This window comes from Eptesicus fuscus, chromosome 1 (genome assembly GCF_027574615.1).
Source record: "Eptesicus fuscus isolate TK198812 chromosome 1, DD_ASM_mEF_20220401, whole genome shotgun sequence".
NCBI lineage: Eukaryota > Metazoa > Chordata > Mammalia > Chiroptera > Vespertilionidae > Eptesicus > Eptesicus fuscus.
The window spans coordinates 130,372,921-130,391,766 of record NC_072473.1 but is presented as its reverse complement, the minus strand read 5'-3'; the positions used below and the strand labels follow the sequence as shown (position 1 = coordinate 130,391,766).

The window sequence follows — 18,846 nt, the reverse complement described above, 5'->3', positions numbered from 1 at the left end:
ATCCTTTGAAGGGGGCCACAGCATCTGAAATAGATGACATCACCTGGAAGCTGAGGCACAAGGCCACTTGCGGCAGGCTGTGGGGGGGCCCTGACGTCATCGCGCAGCAGCTTCCTTTCCCCGCCCACTCCCCTCGCTGGAATAGGTCAACACTTTAACACCAACTAGGTGAATCCGGAAGTAAACTATCCAAACAGCCAAACCACGGACAAGGGGAGGTGGGACCTCAGTAGGCGCCTGCGCACTGGCCGAAGTGAAGCAAAACACCCGGCGTTGTGGGGCGGGGCTCCTGGCAACAGCACTCTCTGCGCACGCGCAGAAGCGACCTCCACTCTATCAGGTGTGGGGGGTGCTAGGGTCGCGCAGCGCCCTCTGCGCCTGCGCCCGGGCGCAAGGTGGGGCTGCGGGCGCCCGCAATCTGGAGTGCGCGCCGGGGTAGGGGGGTAACCGTCACCCGTCACCCTCAGGCGGGTGGCGGCGGGTGGCGGCGGGATGGCGACGGCCACTGGGTCCTCGGATTTGGCCGGCTCTGGGGCGCCCCCGCCTGGTGGGGGAGTCCAAGCGGCGGCGGCGGCTGAGGAGGAGGAGCGAGAAGTGGTACGGGTCCGAGTCAAGGTGAGGTCGGCTGCCGCTCCACCAGCCGGCCCGGGGCTCCCAGGGGAGGAGAAGGCGGTGACTGTCCTAGGATGGAGGGCGGGACCTGAGATTTGGGGTGTCACCTGAGGGGCGAGGCTGGAGGGCCTGCCTGGCGATAGTGACAGGGAGGGGTGGAGTAGGCAGGACGTGGGAATGCGAGGCCAGGGCTGGAAGGCGTGGAGACTGAAAATGGCAGGGTGGGGATTAGGGTGGAGAAGGGGGGCCGGAGGGATGGAGGAGGGGCCTTACTTGTTGAGGAGTGGGTCCCTGAGGATGGGGTGGGGGGGTTGCTGTCTGAAAAGGAGGCGCCTAGGTCAGTGAACATCTGCGTCGAGAGCGCACTTGTGTGCAGGTGCCCACCTGGTGAGGGAGGCACACAGCTGGATAAATGAGATGCTTCGGACACTGGTGAATGTCATGAGGAAATACTGGAAAAGGTTCTCAACGGGGGCGTTACTTTAGCCAAGGTGGTGCAGGGAAATCCCCAGGAAGGGATTGAAGGAGCAGAGACCCGCGTGGAAAGGAGTCAGCCTGTGCCTTGTGGGGGTGGGAGGTGGGGGTGAGTGTCCTGGGCAGAGGGAACAGCAAGGGCAAAGGCTGCGGGGGCGGGGATGAGCTTGGCCTGTGCCCTTAGGCTCCCATGTTCCTGGAGCCCCGGAGAGAGGGAGGGGAGGAGTGGATGCAGGGGAAGCGGAGGGGTGAGGGGCAGATGGTGAAGGGCCTTTGAAGTGTTGCTCTGAGTAAGAAAGCTGTTGCACTAGTCCCAGCAAGCAGTGCTGGTGGCTCAGACTAAGGTGGTGGCGCTGAGAAGAGGGTAGGTTCTGGAGAGAAGTCAACTTACAGCAGTTTGGCAGTACGAGTGTCAAGTTCAAAAAAGCTGATGGGCCCGAGCCGGTTCGGCTCGATGGATAGCGTGTCGGCCTGCAGACCTGATGGAAGGGTCCCGGGTTCCATTCTGCTCTAGGACGTGTTCCTCTGTTGGGTTGCAAGCTCCTCCCCGGCCCAGGCCCTGGTCCTGGTCAGGGCACGTGTAGGAGGCAACCAATCGAAGTGTTTCTCTCACACTGATATTTCTCTCGGTCTTTCCCTCTCTCTTCCACTCCCTAAAAGTCAATGGAAAATATCCTCGGGTGAGGATTGAAAAAAAAAAAAAACACAAAATAGCTGATGGGCCCTAACCGGTTTGGCTCAGTGGATGGAGCGTCGTCGGCCTGCGGACTGAAAGGTCCCAGGTTCAATTCAGGTCAAGGGCATGTACCTTGCTTGCGGGCACATCCCCAGTAGGAGGTGTGCAGGAGGCAGCTGATTCGATGTTTCTCTCTCATCGATGTTTCTAACTCTCTATCCCTCTCCCTTGCTCTCTGTAAAAAAATCAATAAAATATATATTTTTAAAAATAGCTGATGGGAGAGAGGCTGGCTGGGATCCTATAGGCCCACCTGTTGGGGACCCTTTAAAGATATTTAAGCCCTAGCCAGTTTGGCTCAGTGGATAGAGTGTTGGCCTGTGGAGTGAAGGGTCCCGGGTTTGATTCTGGTCTAGGGCACATGCCCGGTTTGTGGGCTCGATCCCCAGTAGGGGGCGTGCAGAAGGCAGCCGATCAGATGCTTCTCTCTCATCATTGATGTTTCTATCTCTCTTTCCCTCTCCTTTGCTCTCTGAAATCAATAAAAATACTTTTTTAAAGATATTTACGCAGGGGAGTGTTGTAGCTCGATGTGCTAGATTGGTCGCAGCATGGAGGACGAATTTAATAGAGGCCACACTGGACATGGTGATCCTCACAACCATCGTTGAGGGAATACAGAAGAAAGATTGGGTGTCTGGACCATTGCAGTAGCCTCCTCCTCACTCAACTGCTGCTTTCTCCCTTGCACCCCACAGTCTGTCCCAAGCAGAGAAGCCAGAAGGATCCTGTAAATCTTAAGTCAGACCACATTTTTCCTCTGCTCAGAACCCTCCCAATGCTACTGCCTCACTCAGAGCAAAAACCAAAGTCTTGCCCTGACGGGTTTGGCTCGGTGGATAGAGCGTCGGCCTGCAGGACTGAAGGGTCCCAGGTTCGATTCCAGTCAAGGGCATGTACCTTGGTTGCAGGCACATCCCCAGTAGGGGACTGTGCAGGAGGCAGCTGATTGGTGTTTCTCTCTCATCGATGTTTCTGACTCTCTATCCCTCTCTCTTCCTGTCTGTAAAAAATCAATAAAATATATTTTTTAAAAAGTAAAACCAAAGTCTTCACCATCGTCCAGAATGCCCACCTTGATCTGGCCCCCACCACTCCTCTGACCTTGCCTCCTCCTGCTCCCTCTGCTTCAGCGTGGTGATGTAACCCCTGATGGCCTCCCCTGGGTCTTCTCTCCCCAGAAATGTGAGAGCTTCTTGCCACCTGAGTTCCGCTCTTTTGCTGTTGACCCCCAGATCACCTCACTGGATGTGTTGCAGCACATCCTCATCCGAGCATTTGACTTGAATGGGTGAGTAAGGGGATGCTGGTGACTGACCAGTGAGCTACCCACCTCAACAGTGACTGATTGGCCTTTTCATTGTCGTTGTTTGATAGGTTATTTGCTTGTTTTATTATAAATAACCCCACAGTGAACAGCCACCTAGCACTGGTGTTGCTGGATTAAAGGGTGTCTGCTTTATAAATTTTCAGTGGGTGGTTCCAAAATGCTCTCCGGACAGGTTTTACCAATTTACAGTCTCACCAGCAGTATACACTGAGTGGCCAGATTATGATGATCTCTGAACGCATAATAATCTGGCCACTCAGTGTATGTATATATATTAGAGGCCCGGTGCATGAATTCGTGCATGAGTGGGGTCCAGCCAGCCTGGCCAGGGGGAGGGGACATGGGCGGTTGGCCGGCCTGCCTGCTGGTCGAACTCCTGGTTGAGGGGACAATTTGCTTATTAGCCTTTTATTATATAGGATATACACTGAGTGGCCAGATTATTATGCGTTCAGAGATCATAATCATCTGGCCGCTCAGTGTATAAAATGCCTGTTCCCCTCACAAACACGGGTTACTATAAAATACTGGAAAATTTGCCAACCTGATAGATGAAAAGTGGGGTCCCTTGGGGGCAGGTGTGATGGTTCTTTTCTTTTGGTGGCTATTTGGGAGGAATACAAGCACATGGTAACAAACTCAAAGAGTACCGAAGTAATGGGTATTTAGGATGTTGTCATGGTTACAGTAGTCAGCACACAACATACTTCTTTGCATAGTTACACAAATGTATCTGAGAACAAATTCCTAGTTGTTATTTGACTTTTTTTCGTAAACATCTTTTGTTGTGAAAAATGACAATCATACAGGTTGCTTTTTTTATGCAGTAAGAAGGCTGCTTTCTTTCCACTTCTACCCTTCAACTACCCTGTTACCCTCCCTAGAGGGTACCAACATTTTACCAGTTTCCAGTGTGTCCTCCAGATACAAGCAGGTGTGTGTGTGTGTGTTTCTGTGTTAGCGTAACAAAGTAGAGATGAGGGATCTGCCCTCAATCCTTAGCACAGTATCTAGCACACAGTAGAGAGTTGTTGTCAACACCATTTACCTTCCCCTGGTTCTTTTGGAAACTGTCCCTGAGCCTCCAGGGCACCGGGGCACTGAGAGCTGCCGCACCTCCCGTGTCCAGGAAGAAGAACTTTGGCACCAGCTACCTGGGCCGGGATCGGCTGGGGCAGGAAGCTTACCTCTCACTCCTGTCTGACTGGGACCTCAGCACCGCCTTCGCCACTGCCTCCAAACCTTACCTGCAGCTGCGTGTGGATATTCGGCCCACTGAGGACAGTGAGTACCCAGTGTCCTGAGGGGCACTGCTCCGGGACCTACCCTGTCCCTGTAGGATGCAATACACTCCCTCACCGTGGGCTAGGGAGCAAGGTAGCCTCATTCCAAGTTCTGGGTTGGCCACTGGGCCTCAATTTCTTTACCTGTAGAGATAATGGTATCTTAGGGCTTTTGAGAGGATTAAACAGGGAAATTCATGTAAAATGCGTGTAACGGTGCATTGCTACATAGTAAATGCTCAAAAAGTATTAGCTCTAGCCCTAGCCGGTTTGGCTCAGTGGATAGAGCGTCGGCCTACGGACTGAAGGGTCCCGGGTTCGATTCCGGTCAGGGGCACATGCCCGGGTTGTGGGCTCGATCCCCAATAGGGGGCGTGCAGGAGGCAGCCAGTCAATGATTCTCTCTCATCATTGATGTTTCTATCTCTCTATCCCTCCCCCTTCCTCTCTGAAATCAATAAAGAAATATATTTTTTTTAAAAAAGTATTAGCTCTAGTAACAATAATTATATTATTGTAGCATATAATCTAGTAATATATAATTATACAATGCAATATAACAATAGAGCTATAGATATGTTTCAACTATATTAATATGTAAATGTAGCAATGTGATTGTAATAATGGCAGTTGTATTTATTTTTTTAATTTATTTTTATTGATTTCGGAGAGGAAGGGAGAGGGAGAGATAGAAGCATTAGTGATGAGAGAGAATCGTTGATCGACTGCCTCCTGCATACCCCCTACTGAGGATTAAGCCCACAACCTCGAATTGGCCTGACCAGGAATTGAACCATGACCTCCTGGTTCATTCGTCTGTAGATTCTCTCTCATCATTAATGTTTCTATCTCTCTCTCCCTATCTTTCCTCTCTGAAATCAATAAAAATATATTTTAAAAAAAGAATCTTCTTTCAATTAGATGAATTGCAAATGTTTTTCCCCAGCTTACCTTTTGTTTAATGGTTTTATTTATGGTATTTTTTTTGTCCTATCAAAAATTAAGCCCGGCTGGTGTGGCTTAGTGGTTGAGCATCCACCTAGGAACCAGGAGGTCACAGTGCGATTCCCATTCAGGGCACATGCTCGGGTTTTGGGCTTGATCCCCAGTAGAGGGCATGCAGGAGGCAGCCAATCCATGATTCTGCCTCATCATTGATGTTTCTATCTCTCCCTTTCCCTTCCTCTCTGAAATCAATAAAAATATATTTTTTAAGAAAATTAAAATGTAGATGCAAACTTATACATATACTAGTGACCCGGTGTACGAAATTCATGCACATTAAAAGGGGATTAATTAGCTCTGACAGGTTTGGTTAAGTGGATAGAGCATCGGCCTGCAGACTCAAGGGTCCCAGGTTCGATTCCGGTCAAGGGCATGTACCTTGGTTGCAGGCACATCCCTGGTAGGCAGCTGGTTGATGTTTCTCTCTCATTGATGTTTCTAACTCTCTATCCCTCTCCCTTCCTCTCTGTAAAAAATCAATAAAATATATTTTTTTAAAAAGGGGGATTAATTAGAGGAAATAATTTAATATTGCTATTTGCCCTTTCTCTATAATAGAAGTGTTAATAAAAGGTATATGAAAACCTTCCTCCTGTCAGAGTCTGGGGCACACCTCGGGACCCAGAGTCAAGTCCCCACCCACCCACATGCACCTCAAAATCGCGTGAGACCCAGACCCGGCCACCCCCCCCCCCCCGCCCCATTGGGCTAGATCCAGACCTGGCCAGTCCCACCCTTGTCAAGCCCTGCTGGGCAGGGGGCGTAGCCTCAGGTCCCCTGGCCCAGCTCCAGGATGGGGGGCATGGCCTGAGGTCCCCCAGCCCAGACTGGGGTGGGGGCGTGCCTTGAGGTCCTCCATCAAGCCCCGCCAGGTGGGGGACACGGCCTGAGATCCCCTGTCAAGCCCCACTGGGTGGGGGACATGGCCTGAGGTCCCCCATCAAGCTCCGCCAAGCGGGGGGGCGTAGCCTCAGGTCCCTTGGCCCAGCACTGGGAGGGGGATGCAGCCTCAGGTCCCCCATCAAGCCCCACTGGGTGGGGGCGTGGCCTGAGTTCCCCTGACCCAGCACTGGGGGTGCACCTTAAGGTCCCCCATCAAGCCCCGCTGGGTGGGGGGCATGGCCTGAGGTTCCCTGGTAAGCCCAGCCAGGCAGGGGGGCGCAGCCTCAGGTCCCCTGGCCCGGTACTGGGGTGGGGGGTGCAGCCTGAGGTCCTGTGTCAAGCCCTACCTGGTGGGGGGTGTGGCCTGAGGTCCCCCGGCCTGGCGCTGGGGCGGGGGGAGCAGCCTGAGGTCCCCTAGCCCAGCACCAGGATGGAAAGTGCACCTTGAGGTACCCCGTCAAGCCCTGCCGGGTGGAAGGCGTGGCCTCAGGTCCCCTGGCCTGGCACTGGGGCGCAGGGTGCAGTCTGAGGTCCTGCAGCCTGATGCCATGGTGGGGGATGTGGCCTGAGATCCCCTGTCCAGCCCCATGGGAGCGGGGGAGGGCGTAGCCTCAGGTCCCTGCTGATTACTCATTAAGGCTCCTTATGGGAATGTGACGGAGTGATGGTCAATTAGCATATTCCCTCTTTATTAATTTTTTAAATATATTTTATTGATTTTTTTACAGAGAGGAAGAGAGAGGGATAGAGAGTTAGAAACATCGATGATAGAGAAACACCGATCAGCTGCCTCTTGCACACCCCCTACTGGGGATGTGCCCGCAACCAAGGCACATGCCGTTGACCGGAATCGAACCTGGGACCCTTCAGTCTGCAGGCGACGCTCTATCCACTGAGCCAAACCGGTTTCAGCATATTCCCTCTTTATTAGATAGGACTAGAGGACCAGTTCCTGAAATTCGTGCATGGCAGGGGGCGGCGGCGGCAGTCCCTCAGCCTGACCTGTGCCTTCTCGCCGTCCAGGACCCCTTGCTCCTTGCCACCCACCTGCTCGCTGCTCCTTAGAGCTGCCGCAGAGGTGGGAGGGGCTCCCACCACCACCACCGCTTCGCTTGCCAGCCATGAGCCCGGCTTCTGGCTGAGCGGTGCTTCCCTTGTGGGAGTGCACTGATCACCAGGGGGCAGCTCCTGTGTTGAGTGTCTGCCCTCTGGTGGTCAGTGTGCATCATAGGGTCTTTCCACCATTTGGTCAATTTGCATATTAGGGTATTATTATATAGGATACCTATTTCTTTATGTTTTCTGATATTCTCCTCTTAATTTGGAACACCTTCCCCTATATCTCCTAATATGCTTATTATTTTCTTTACTAGAGGCTCGGTGCATGAAATTCATGCACGGCAGGGAGGGGGTGGCCCTCAGCCCAGCCTGCACCCTCTCCAATCTGGGACCCCTTGAAGGATGTCCAACCGCTGGCTCCCAACTACCCTCCCCTGCTGGCCTGGTCCCCCCAACAGCCCTCCCCTGCAGGCCTTGTCACCCCCCCAACTACCCTCCCCTGCTGGCCTTGTCTTCCCCAACTGCCCTCCCCTGCTGGCCCAATCACCCCTAACTGCCATCCTCTGCTGGCCTGATTGCCCCTAATTGCCCTTCTCTGCTGGCCTGGTCCCTCCCAACTGCCCTTCCCTGCAGGCCTGGTCCCTCCCAACTGCCCTCCCCTGCAGCCCTGGCCTCCCCAACTGCCCTCCCCTGCAGTCCTGGTCCCCCCGCAACTGCCCTCCCCTGCTGGCCTGGTCACCCCTAACTGCCCTTCCTGCTGGCCTGATCGCACACAACTGCCCTTCCCTACAGGCCTGGTCCCCCGCAACTGCCCTACCCTGCTGATCTGGTCTCCCCCAACTGCCCTCCTCTGCTGGCCCAGTCACCCCTAACTGCCCTCCTGCTCGCCCACTACTGCCCTCCCCTGCAGGCCTGGGTCCCCCCCCAGCTGCCCTCCTCTGCAGGCCTGGTCACCCCTAACTTCCCACAACTGCCTTCCCCTGCAGGCCACCTTGCGGCGGCCATCTTGTGCACATGGGGGCAGCCATCTTGTGGCTTGGTGTGATGGTCAATTTGTATATTACTCTTTTATCAGATAGGATTTGTAAATATCTACTCTGTCAACATTCTGATAACTAGACATAGGTTTTTTTTAAATCCCAAAGAGTCAATTATGCCAGCATCATTTATACATGTTATTTATTTATTAAGAGAGAGAGAGAGAGAGAGAGAGATGAGAGAGAAACACCAATCAGTTGCTTCCTGCATGCCCCCTGACCAGGGATTGAACCTGCAACCTGGGTATGTGCCCTGACCGGGAGTGGAACCTGCCACCTTTTGTTGTACAGAATGACGGTCCAACCAACTGAGCCACACCGGCCAGAGCAGCAGCGTTTTTTAAATAACCACCTTTTCTACACTGATTTGAAATGCCATTTTTGTCAATACTGAGTTCCCATGTGTACTTGGAATTATTTCTCGGCTTTCTATTGCATTCCACCAATTGACTCTCTTTCTCTACTGCTATGCTAACATCATATTTTTATCATAGTACTTTTGTGGTAAATATTAATAAGTCAAGCAGTGCCATCCTCCCACTATTCTTTTTCATGACTCTTCTTTTCCTTTAACTATCCTTAACTGTGAATTCTTTCATATGAACCTTAAAATAATTTTATCCAGTTCCAGGAAAAACCCCACTGCATTTCCGCTTGGCATTACACAGCATTTATGTATGTATTTGGGGTTTGGGAAGTTTGACAATTTTATGATGAGGAAATGTAGTCTGTACAGCATCTATTATGTAATACCGCATGCAGGGCCTGAGGCAACACCCTGTAATAAAATACTTGGGCGTTTCTTCAGGGAAATGTATGCATATTCACACTCAGTGGGTTACATAAAGACTAGATATAGCCTCATGTCAGTTCAGATCAGGTTTTGCCACTAGATGAGTTTGTGCTTGTAGAAATCCTTTACCCAATGGGTTCTTTCTTTTTAAAATCAACATAAGACTGTCTCTTTTTTCCTGTAATGTTTTTGGCCTTGAGTGGTGTTTTGTTTTTGTTTTTTTCTGACATTCATATTGCTGCTCTTGTCCTGTTTGTGTTTGCCAGGTATTCCTTCAGGTTTCTTCAATTTTCATCTTTTCTTTTTTCTTTTCAGTCTCTGAGAGTTTTTTTTAATATATTTTTATTGCTTTCAAAGAGGAAGGGAGAGGTAGAGAGATAGAAACATCAATGATGAGAGAGGATTACTGATTGGCTGCCTCCCGCACACCCCACACTGGGGATCAAGCCCGCAACCCAGACATGTGCCCCTGATCGGGGATTGAATCTAGGACCCTTCAGTCCACAGGCCAATGCTCTACCCACTGAGCCAAGCCAGCCAGGGCCAATTTTCATCTTTTTTTTTTTTGTCACCTAATTTTAGGTATATCGCTCATTAAAATCCCATAGCCGGATGTATGCTTTTTTACATAATTGACAGTGAAATCTTTTTTAAAAATATATTTTTATTGATTTCAGAGAGGAAAGGAGAGGGAAAGAGAGATAGAAACATCAATGATAAGGGAGATTCATTGGTTGGCTGCCTCCTGCACGCCCCCTACTGGGGATTGAGCCTGCAACCCAGCATATGCCCTTGACCGGAATTGAACTCAGGACCCTTCAGTCTGCAGGCCAATGCTCTATCCACGGAGGCAAACCAGCTAGGGCAACAGTGAAATCTTACTTTTCTCGTCCAGTGTTTCCCACCCTCCCTGGCCCTTGAAAAGAAAGCTTTGGAACACTTTTAATTGATTTTTGGAGAGGAAGAGGGAGGGGAGAGAGGGAGGGAGGAAGAGAGAGAGAGAGAGAGAGATATTGATTGATTGATTGAGAGATTTGTTGTTTCACCTGTTTATACATTCATTGGTTGATTTCTGTATGTGCCCTGATTGGGAATGGAACCTGCAACCTTGGCATATCGGGATGATGCTCTAACCGAGATACCAGGCCAGGGCTGGAACACTTTTAATTCGAATTCTTCTTCTGATCCCTAACCCTTAACTTGTGGGTTTTGCTGAGACGGTAATTTTTGTTTCTTTTTAAATTCCAGGCTATCATTATCTTTTCTTTATAGTAGGTTGCTTAAGTTTCAGGAATGCAAAAGTAACACTTAAGATGACAAACTCCCAATCACAGTGTCTCTGTCATTTCATGTTTAACTATATATGCTACAAACTGTGGCTCCTCACCATTTACACTTCCTTTGCCTTCCCTCCCTTGAGCCGTTGTAGTCATTTCCTTTGAGAACTTCTTCTTCCTCTTCCAATAAGGTATGTGAGTTAGATGTACTCTAGTGACCAAAAATGTCTTTTTTAGGCCACCATAGACAGGTACTGGTTGGCTGGGCATGGAGCCCTTGGGTCTTGGGCCTTTCTTCTCAGCGCTCCATTTGTGCCACAAGGCACTGTCTTCTTGCTTCTGGAGTTCCGATGACCTTCTTTCTGTCGTAAGCAGCCTATTCCTCGACTTTGGAAGCTGGCAAGAGTTTTTCTTCCTTCCTGGAATTTGGGCATTTCACTAGCATCTGGATAGAGCTGGGAAGGCCTGTTATATGTGTGGTTTGTTCAATAATCCTATCTAAGGCTTGGTGAGCCATTTCTTCATCTCAAGGGCATTCTCTTTCATGTCTGTGTGACTACAATGTCTTCACCTGATCCCCCTTCTCCCCCTGCGTTTCCTAGTGTTGGAGTATTAGGTGTTTTGGACTTGGCCTCCAGGTCTCTCTACTTTTTCACTCGAATCCTCAAGCTTAGGTCTGTGCCTTGAAGGGGTTCTCCTTGGTCTTCTCCTTCATTTTACCCGTCCAGTAGCGTGACCTCCATTTTACCTGTTGTGTTTTAATGCTCTGATTAATGTTTTAGAAAGACCACTCTAGCAGCTGTTGGGAGAGAGGGGAGGGGCAAAAAGGAAGCAGGGACTGGTTAGGCGGCAGTTTCAGGTAGGAGATGTGGTGGCTCAGACAGGCTGACAAGGTGGAAACGAGAGAAGAGGTGGAATTAAAGTATGTTCTGCATGCAGGAACCATGGGGCTTAGCAACGGTTTGGCACTGGGAGTTGAGAGAGGGGGAGGCAGCAAGGACGTCTCTCAGGTTGCTGGCTTAGCAACTGAACGGATAGAGACACTGTTCACTCATACGAGGAGCAGAGGAGGCCATGTGCAGAGTGGCTCTCAGGCTCCCCTTTTGTGTGTGTTTTTTGTTTGTTTGTTTGTTTGTTTGTTTTAATATGGAACGCTTCACAAATTTGCGTGTCATCCTTGCTCAGGGGCCGTGCTAATCTTCTCTGTATCGTTCCAATTTTAGTACACTAGTATGTGCTGCCGAAGCGAGCACTCAGGCTCCCCTTTTGGATCCCGTAGGTTCGTAATGCAAGGTGAGACAGCCAGGGAGGGCCAGCGACATCCAAATGGTCTAGGACAGTGGTTCCCAACCTTTTTTTTGGCCATGCCCCACCTAAGCATCTCTAAAATCCTGATGCCCCCCCCTCATGACATATAATTCTTATTATTCAAAAAGTGAACTCCTATTCACATGGAGGAAGCCTAAAAGGCCATTAATTTGGTCTAAACAAGCTTCCAAAGAACATGGCATCTATGAAAGAGAAAAATAAAAGAACAAAAGGACAGTTGAAGTGCTGAGGAAGAAATTGTTAAAAATAATAATATGAAGTGATATGAAAAAATAGCAAATAAAATTTCAAAACATATAACAGAACTGAAATGCATAAATATGTCACAATATACACTGAGTGGGCAGATTATTAGGATCTCAGAACGCATAATAATCTGGCCACTCAAGTGTGTGTGTGTGTGTGTGTGTGTGTGTGTGTGTGTGTGTATTAGAGGCCCGGTGCATGAATTCGTGCATGGGTGGGGTCCGGCCACCCTGGCCAGGGGGAGGGGACATGGCCGGTTGGCCAGTCTGCCTGCTGGTCAAACTCCTGGTCGAGGGGACAATTTGCATATTAGCCTTTTATTATACAGGATATACACTGAGTGGCCCGATTATTATGCGTTCAGAGATCATAATAATCTGGCCACTCAGTGTATATTTATATACTGTATATGAGGCCCCTAGAACCATAAGAAATGCAAAAAAAAATCACTGTTAATGACTCATCCTCGAATTGCCCCCCTTAAAAATCAAATATCTGCCCTAACCGGTTTGGCTCAGTGGATAGAGCATCAGCCTGCAGAGTCAAGGGTCCCAGGTTTGATTCCTGTCAGGGGCATGTACCTTGGTTGTGGGCACATCCCCAGTGGGGGGTGTCCAGGAGGCAGCTGATCGATGTTTCTCTCTCATTGATGTTTCTAACTCTCTATCCCTGTCCCTTCCTCTCTGTAAAAAAATCAATAAAATATTTTTTTTTAAAAATCAAATTTCCCCCCTGTGGGGCATGTGCCCCATGTTGAGAACCACTGGTCAGTCTGCTTCCTCCTCAGCTTGAGGGAGAAAGTACAGTGAACTCCATGGAAATGCTGCTTAGGGCTGGCAGTTGCCTGCAGATGATAACAGATTAAGCAAATCCAAGTTGATTTGTTTCATATATAGAGTTTGAAAGGCACTGGATGTTGCGGTTGTCAGTTTAGCAGCTCTGTGGTGCCAAGGCTGACATCTCCTAAATCTCTCCAACTTAACCTCCAGGTGGCCACTGTTGCTTCAGCCACCACATCACATTTGAGGTGGGAAGAAAGGATTCTAGGGGTGTAAAGAACTGAGAGAAGGGACAGACTTCTGCTGATGTTCCAAGGGCCAGAACTGGAGAAAGTCCAGCATAGCATTGTTTCCTCTATCTAACATACACAACATACATATTCCACAAATATTTTTTTCTGAGATCTATCTGGGCTCTGGAGTAAGGCCAATGAGATTCAGATCCTGGCCCTACCATTTCCTAGCCGTGGAATCTTGGCCACTTACTAATTATTCCAACCGTTTTCCATCTTCAGTAATGACTATGGTAATCTATACTGATTGTGGGAGGAGCTGTGGCATGAATCCTATATAATAAAGAGGTGATATGCAAATTGACTGTCACTCCAACACACAAGATGGCCACCCCCATGTGGACACAAGATGGCCAGCAGGGGAGGAGATCAGGCCAGCAGGGGAGGGCAGTTGGGGGCGACCAGGCTGGCAAGGGAAGGCAGTTAGGGGTGACCAGGCCTGCAGGGGAGGCCGTTAGGGGCAATTGGGCCGGCAGGGGAGCAGTTAGGTGTTGATCAGGCTGGCAGGGGAGTAGTTAGGGGGTGATCAGGCTGGCAGGCAGAAGTGGTTAGGGGCAATCAGGCAGGCAGGCAGGTGAGCAGTTGGGAGCCAGCAGTCCTGGATTGTGAGAGGGATCCCAGATTGGAGAGGGTGCAGGCTGGGCTGAGGGGACCTCTCCCCCTCCGTGCACGAATTTCGTGCACTGGGCCTCTAGTATAAGATAAAGAGTTTGGGCACTCCACATTTTGGTTCTTTCACTCATTAGCTGTGGGGCCTTGGGCAACTATCTTATGCTGACTGCGCCTGTTTCCTCATGAAAGAGTGGTGATAATAATAGTGCCTAACTTATAGGATGGATGGGACTAGTAAATAAGCTAAGCCTTGGCCAATGTGGTTCAGTTGGTTAGAGCGTCATCCCATGCACCAAAAGGTTGTGGGTTCAATCCCTGGTCAGGGTGCGTGCGTGAGACAACTGATAGATGTTTCTCGCTCACATCCATGTCTCTCTCTCTCTCTCTCTCTCTCCTTTTCTCTCCCTCTATGTCTTCCTCTCCCTCTCTCCCTCCTTCCTTTCTTCCCTCCCTCCCTTCCTCACTCTCTCCCCCAAAACAATCAATTTTAAAAATTCAACTCTGCCCAGCCAGTGTGGCTCAGTGGTTGAGCATCGACCTATGAACCAGGAGGTCACAGTTCGATTCCTGCTCAGGGCACATGCCCGGGTTGTGGGCTCGATCCCCAGTATGGGGCGTGCAGGAGGCAGCCGATCAATGATTCTCTCTCATCATTGATGTTTCTATCTCTCTCCCCTCCCTTCCTCTCAGAAATCAATTAAAAAAATATTTAAAAATTCAACTCTTAAAAAAAAAGCTAAGGGCTCAGAACACTTCCTGGCACTTAGCACTATGGAAACATTGTCTCATGTTACTATTTATGTTAAAGCTAAGCCCTTGTCACATAGTACCTGGCACATGGTAAATATTACTATTAGAGTCTGCCCAGCCATTTTGTGAGATAGTTACCTAATATAAAAGACAGTCGGTCTAATAGAAAAGAATCATTTATGGCTCTATGTTTTGCATGATTTAGATGACATGGAAAGAGAGAGTGGGAGTCGCTCATTGCCCTATGGTTGCCTGGCTTCGGCAGGAGAGGAACCCAGCCCTGAGGTGTGGGGTTCTTATCTCCATTATCATGTTGCTGCACTCTGTGTGTCCAGGCCCGCTGCTGGAAGACTGGGACATAATCAGCCCCAAGGATGTCATTGGCTCCGACGTGCTGCTGGCTGAGAAACGGTCATCGCTGACAGCAGCTGCCCTGCCCTTCACGCAGTCCATCCTCTCTCAGGTGGTTTCAGGGACCCCCCAGGACTCTCAGGTGGTTGTAGGGCAGGGCCTGCCTGGCTCCCCTGATTCTGGGTGTGCTGGTTGGCACCTGCCCCTAGCCTGCCAGCTGACCAGTGGCCTCCCCCCTCCTCCACAGGTGGGCCGCACCTTGTCGAAGGTCCAGCAGGTGCTGAGCTGGTCATACGGGGAGGATGTGAAGCCTTTCAAGCCACCCCTGAGTGATGCTGAGTTCCACACATACCTGAACCACGAGGGCCAGCTCTCCCGCCCCGAGGAGTTGCGCCTGCGGATCTATCACGGTGGTGTTGAGCCCTCCCTGCGCAAGGTGAGCCCCCTGGACCACTCACTGGATCCATTCCTCCCGCAGTCATGAGTAGCTCATGAGACACATGCAGTGGACCCACACTGTCATGGGATGGCGTGGTGATGTTCCCGGGCAGCAAGCTCTCCTTCCCGAGGGGCTAGGAGTCAAAGGTGGGAAGGCAAACTTTTCTGAAGGAGGACAGAGGTCCAGGGCGGGGGCGGGGGGGGGGGTGGTGACAGGTATACCCTGGGATGTGGCAGCTCATCTGTAGATCCTCAGCCTCATCCTTTGTGTCCCTGGCCAGGTGGTGTGGCGGTATCTGCTGAATGTGTACCCAGACGGGCTGACAGGCCGCGAAAGGATGGACTACATGAAACGAAAGAGTCGGGAATATGAGCAGCTTAAGAGTGAGTGGGCACAGCGAGCCAGCCCCGAGGACTTGGAGTTCATCCGCAGCACGGTCCTCAAGGATGTGCTGCGTACCGACCGGGCCCACCCCTACTACGCGGGGCCCGAGGACGGCCCCCACCTGCGGGCACTGCACGACCTGCTCACCACTTACGCCGTTACCCACCCACAGGTGTCCTACTGCCAGGGCATGAGCGATCTCGCCTCACCCATCCTTGCCGTCATGGACCACGAAGGCCATGCCTTCGTCTGCTTCTGTGGCATCATGAAGCGCCTGGCTGGCAACTTCCACCCGGATGGCCGCGCCATGGCCACCAAGTTCGCGCACCTCAAGTTGCTGCTGCGACACGCCGACCCCGACTTCTACCAATACTTGCAGGAAGCTGGTGCTGATGATCTCTTCTTCTGCTACCGCTGGCTGCTGCTGGAGCTCAAGCGCGAGTTCGCCTTTGACGACGCCCTCCGCATGCTCGAGGTCACCTGGAGCTCGCTGCCTCCCGATCCTCCTGAACACGAGGTAGAGCTCATCGGACCCCCGAGCCAAGTGGCAGACACTGGCTTCGGCAGCCACAGGGGGCGGCCTGTGCGGCAGAGGCACATGTTGAGGCCTGCCGGTGGGGGAGGCGGTGCTTTTGAAGATGCGGTTGACCACTTGGCCATGACCAGTCAGGGGCCCGGTGGCGGGGGACGTCTCCTGAGACAAGCCAGTCTGGATGACTTCCAGCAACTCAGGGATAACACCAGCCCCAGGAGGGACCTTCGGGTCCAGCTGCCCCACCCAGTTGCCCTCATCAGCTCCAAGTCCCTCTCAGAGCCCTTGCTGAACTCCTCAGACCCGCTACTCTCCTCCTCTTCCCACCCCGATTCACCATCCTCCTCATCTCCGCCATCCTCCCAGGAGGCCTCTCCTGCTGGTGATGTGGCTGCAGGATCCCCCCTGATGCCTGAGGCGGGCTCCCCACAAGACCCTGGGAAGTCTCTGCCACCCCCACACCCATTGGGCCTGCCCCCACCCCAGGAGTTTGGCCAGGGGAACCCATTCATGCTCTTCCTCTGTCTCGCCATACTGCTGGAGCACCGTGACCACATCATGCGCAACGGGCTGGATTACAACGAGCTGGCCATGCACTTTGACCGACTCGTGCGAAAACACCACCTGGGGCGCGTCCTACGCCGGGCCAAGGCTCTCTTTGCTGATTACCTGCAGTCTGAGGTGTGGGACTCGGAGGAGGGAGCTGAGGCCACAGCCCCATTGTAATCAGGCTCCCTCCAGCCCACCATCAGCCCCACCAGATCTCCATTATTTGCCACGAGGGCCTCCACATGAGACCCTACCTCCCTGCCTGCCAGCCCTAGACCTGTTGGGGTGCAGGGACCCTCTCTCCACAGGTCTGGGAATATGGGGCTCTGCTTCAGCACTGTCCCATTGAGGCCACAGCCTCTTTTCTGTTGTTGCTTTGTTTTTAACAACTGGACTTTGCACACATGAAGCTCCCTGTGGTCTGTTGATTTCTCTGCCCTCTTTCTGATTTTTGTTATACATGGAGTCTCCAGGGGCTCTTTACCTGATGGAGCCGAAATGCTTCACTTGGTGGAGGGGGGGGGTCATGCAGCGCCTTCTTCCCCGGCGGTCGGAGAGTGGATGCTGAGAATTGGTTCTGAAAGATGAGCCCAGGTGGAGGACAGCTGGAGGAAGGAAGCCTTGAGGGTGTTGTGTGGTACAGCTGTCTACCTGTAAGGCTCTGGATTATAGCTGTGAGTGTATGATTTCAGGACAGGCCCCTGAATGAAGAATGAGAGAGTTCCTGACTCAAAAAGGGCAAGATTCATCACAAAGGCTGGGAAGTGTGGGCTACTTAGAGAGAAACATTGGGCAGCCACCTCTAGCCTTCCACATGTCACCCGTTCTAGGATCCAGACCCTTCCTCGGGAGTCCTAGGCAGGGATCTACGGCTCCTATTCTTGGTACTTGCTTTGGGGCTACCTTGAGGGACTGTGGCCTTGCCATGCCTAGGACTCTGAGCCCTAAACTGGGTTTCCAGGTTATGGGTATCTGTCTTAACTGCTTCACCAACAGACACCTTTTATTTGCCTTCTCCAACCCACCACTATGGACAAACAAATCAAGCACTGCTAAAGCTCAGGCCCTAAAAGAAGTCACTTGCTTTTTTGGAGGTTAATGATCAAACCAAAGTCCTTTTTCCCACGTACGTTCTCAGAAGGCAGATGTGTCACAGGTCCGGTGCTATCCTCCACAAGGAGTGGCAGGCAATGGGTGGGGTAACTGGGGTCCTACAGGTTGTGACCTTGCTGTGCCAGGTTCTGGCCAGAAATTGCTCCACAAGGGGCATCAGGGTAGCCATCCTCTCATCTCCTTCCCAAGAATGCCATATAAAGCTGGAGATAACTCTTTTTTTAAAATATATTTTATTGATTTTTTACAGAGAGGAAGGGAGAGAGAGAGTTAGAAACATCAATGAGAGAGATACATCGATCAGCTGCCTCCTGTACACCCCCTACTGGGGATGTGCCCGCAACCAAGGTACATGCCCTTGACCGGAATCGAACCTGGGACCCTTGAGTCCACAGGCCGACGCTCTATCCACTGAGCCAAACCAGTCAGGGCATGGAGATAACTCTTAAAAGGCTCCCAGCACACCCCAGTATTAGAAGGGAAGCTGACCATTCCTCAGATAAGGGCTCAGTCACTGGGAGAGCAGGACAAGACCATTATCTGGGGTGCTGCAAGACTGTGGGTCTAACAGGTACACATAAGGGTCTCAGGCAACCCCACACACTGAGGACCATCCAAAATATTGGGGTATCTGGCCAACCCTAGTAGAACATAGGAAGGAACTACACAGGACGTGAATACCAGGAGATAGGGATCATTGGGGGCTATATTGGAGGCTGGCTGCCACACTAGGAGACATAATATCCAAAACAGAAGGACTAGGTCAGACGAATAATTTTAAATAAGTATAATAGGTAATATAAAAAAGATAAAACAAGAACAAGAGATATAAAAAGACCCCCAAAATACTATGAGAATGATAGTAGAAAAACACTGTAAATAGAAAATATGAAATGAGATGTCAGAAGTTTTAAATAGTACAAGAGTAGAACACGCCGAAACTGGTTTGGCTCAGTGGATAGAGCGTTGGCCTGTGGACTT

At 51.0% G+C, this 18,846-nt stretch overlaps 1 protein-coding gene and 1 pseudogene across 2 annotated transcripts; one reads left to right on the top strand and one right to left on the bottom strand.

Moving 5' to 3' along the window:
- Nucleotides 1-320: 320 nt before the first annotated feature.
- TBC1D25 (TBC1 domain family member 25) lies at nt 321-17,161 on the top strand. Of its 2 annotated transcripts, none has more exons than XM_054714183.1 (6): nt 321-597; nt 3,004-3,113; nt 4,282-4,436; nt 14,833-14,960; nt 15,096-15,284; nt 15,568-17,161. In XM_054714183.1, the coding sequence occupies exons 1-6, from the start codon at nt 493-495 to the stop codon at nt 16,927-16,929; spliced, it is 2,049 nt and encodes a 682-aa protein (XP_054570158.1). In that variant the 5' UTR covers nt 321-492; the 3' UTR covers nt 16,930-17,161. The 2 variants fall into 2 exon arrangements, with proteins under 2 accessions (XP_054570158.1, XP_008156426.1); XM_008158204.3 differs by having other exon boundaries at nt 321-615.
- On the bottom strand, nt 11,629-11,741 carry LOC114228571 (U6 spliceosomal RNA; annotated as a pseudogene).
- Nucleotides 17,162-18,846: the final 1,685 nt, after the last annotated feature.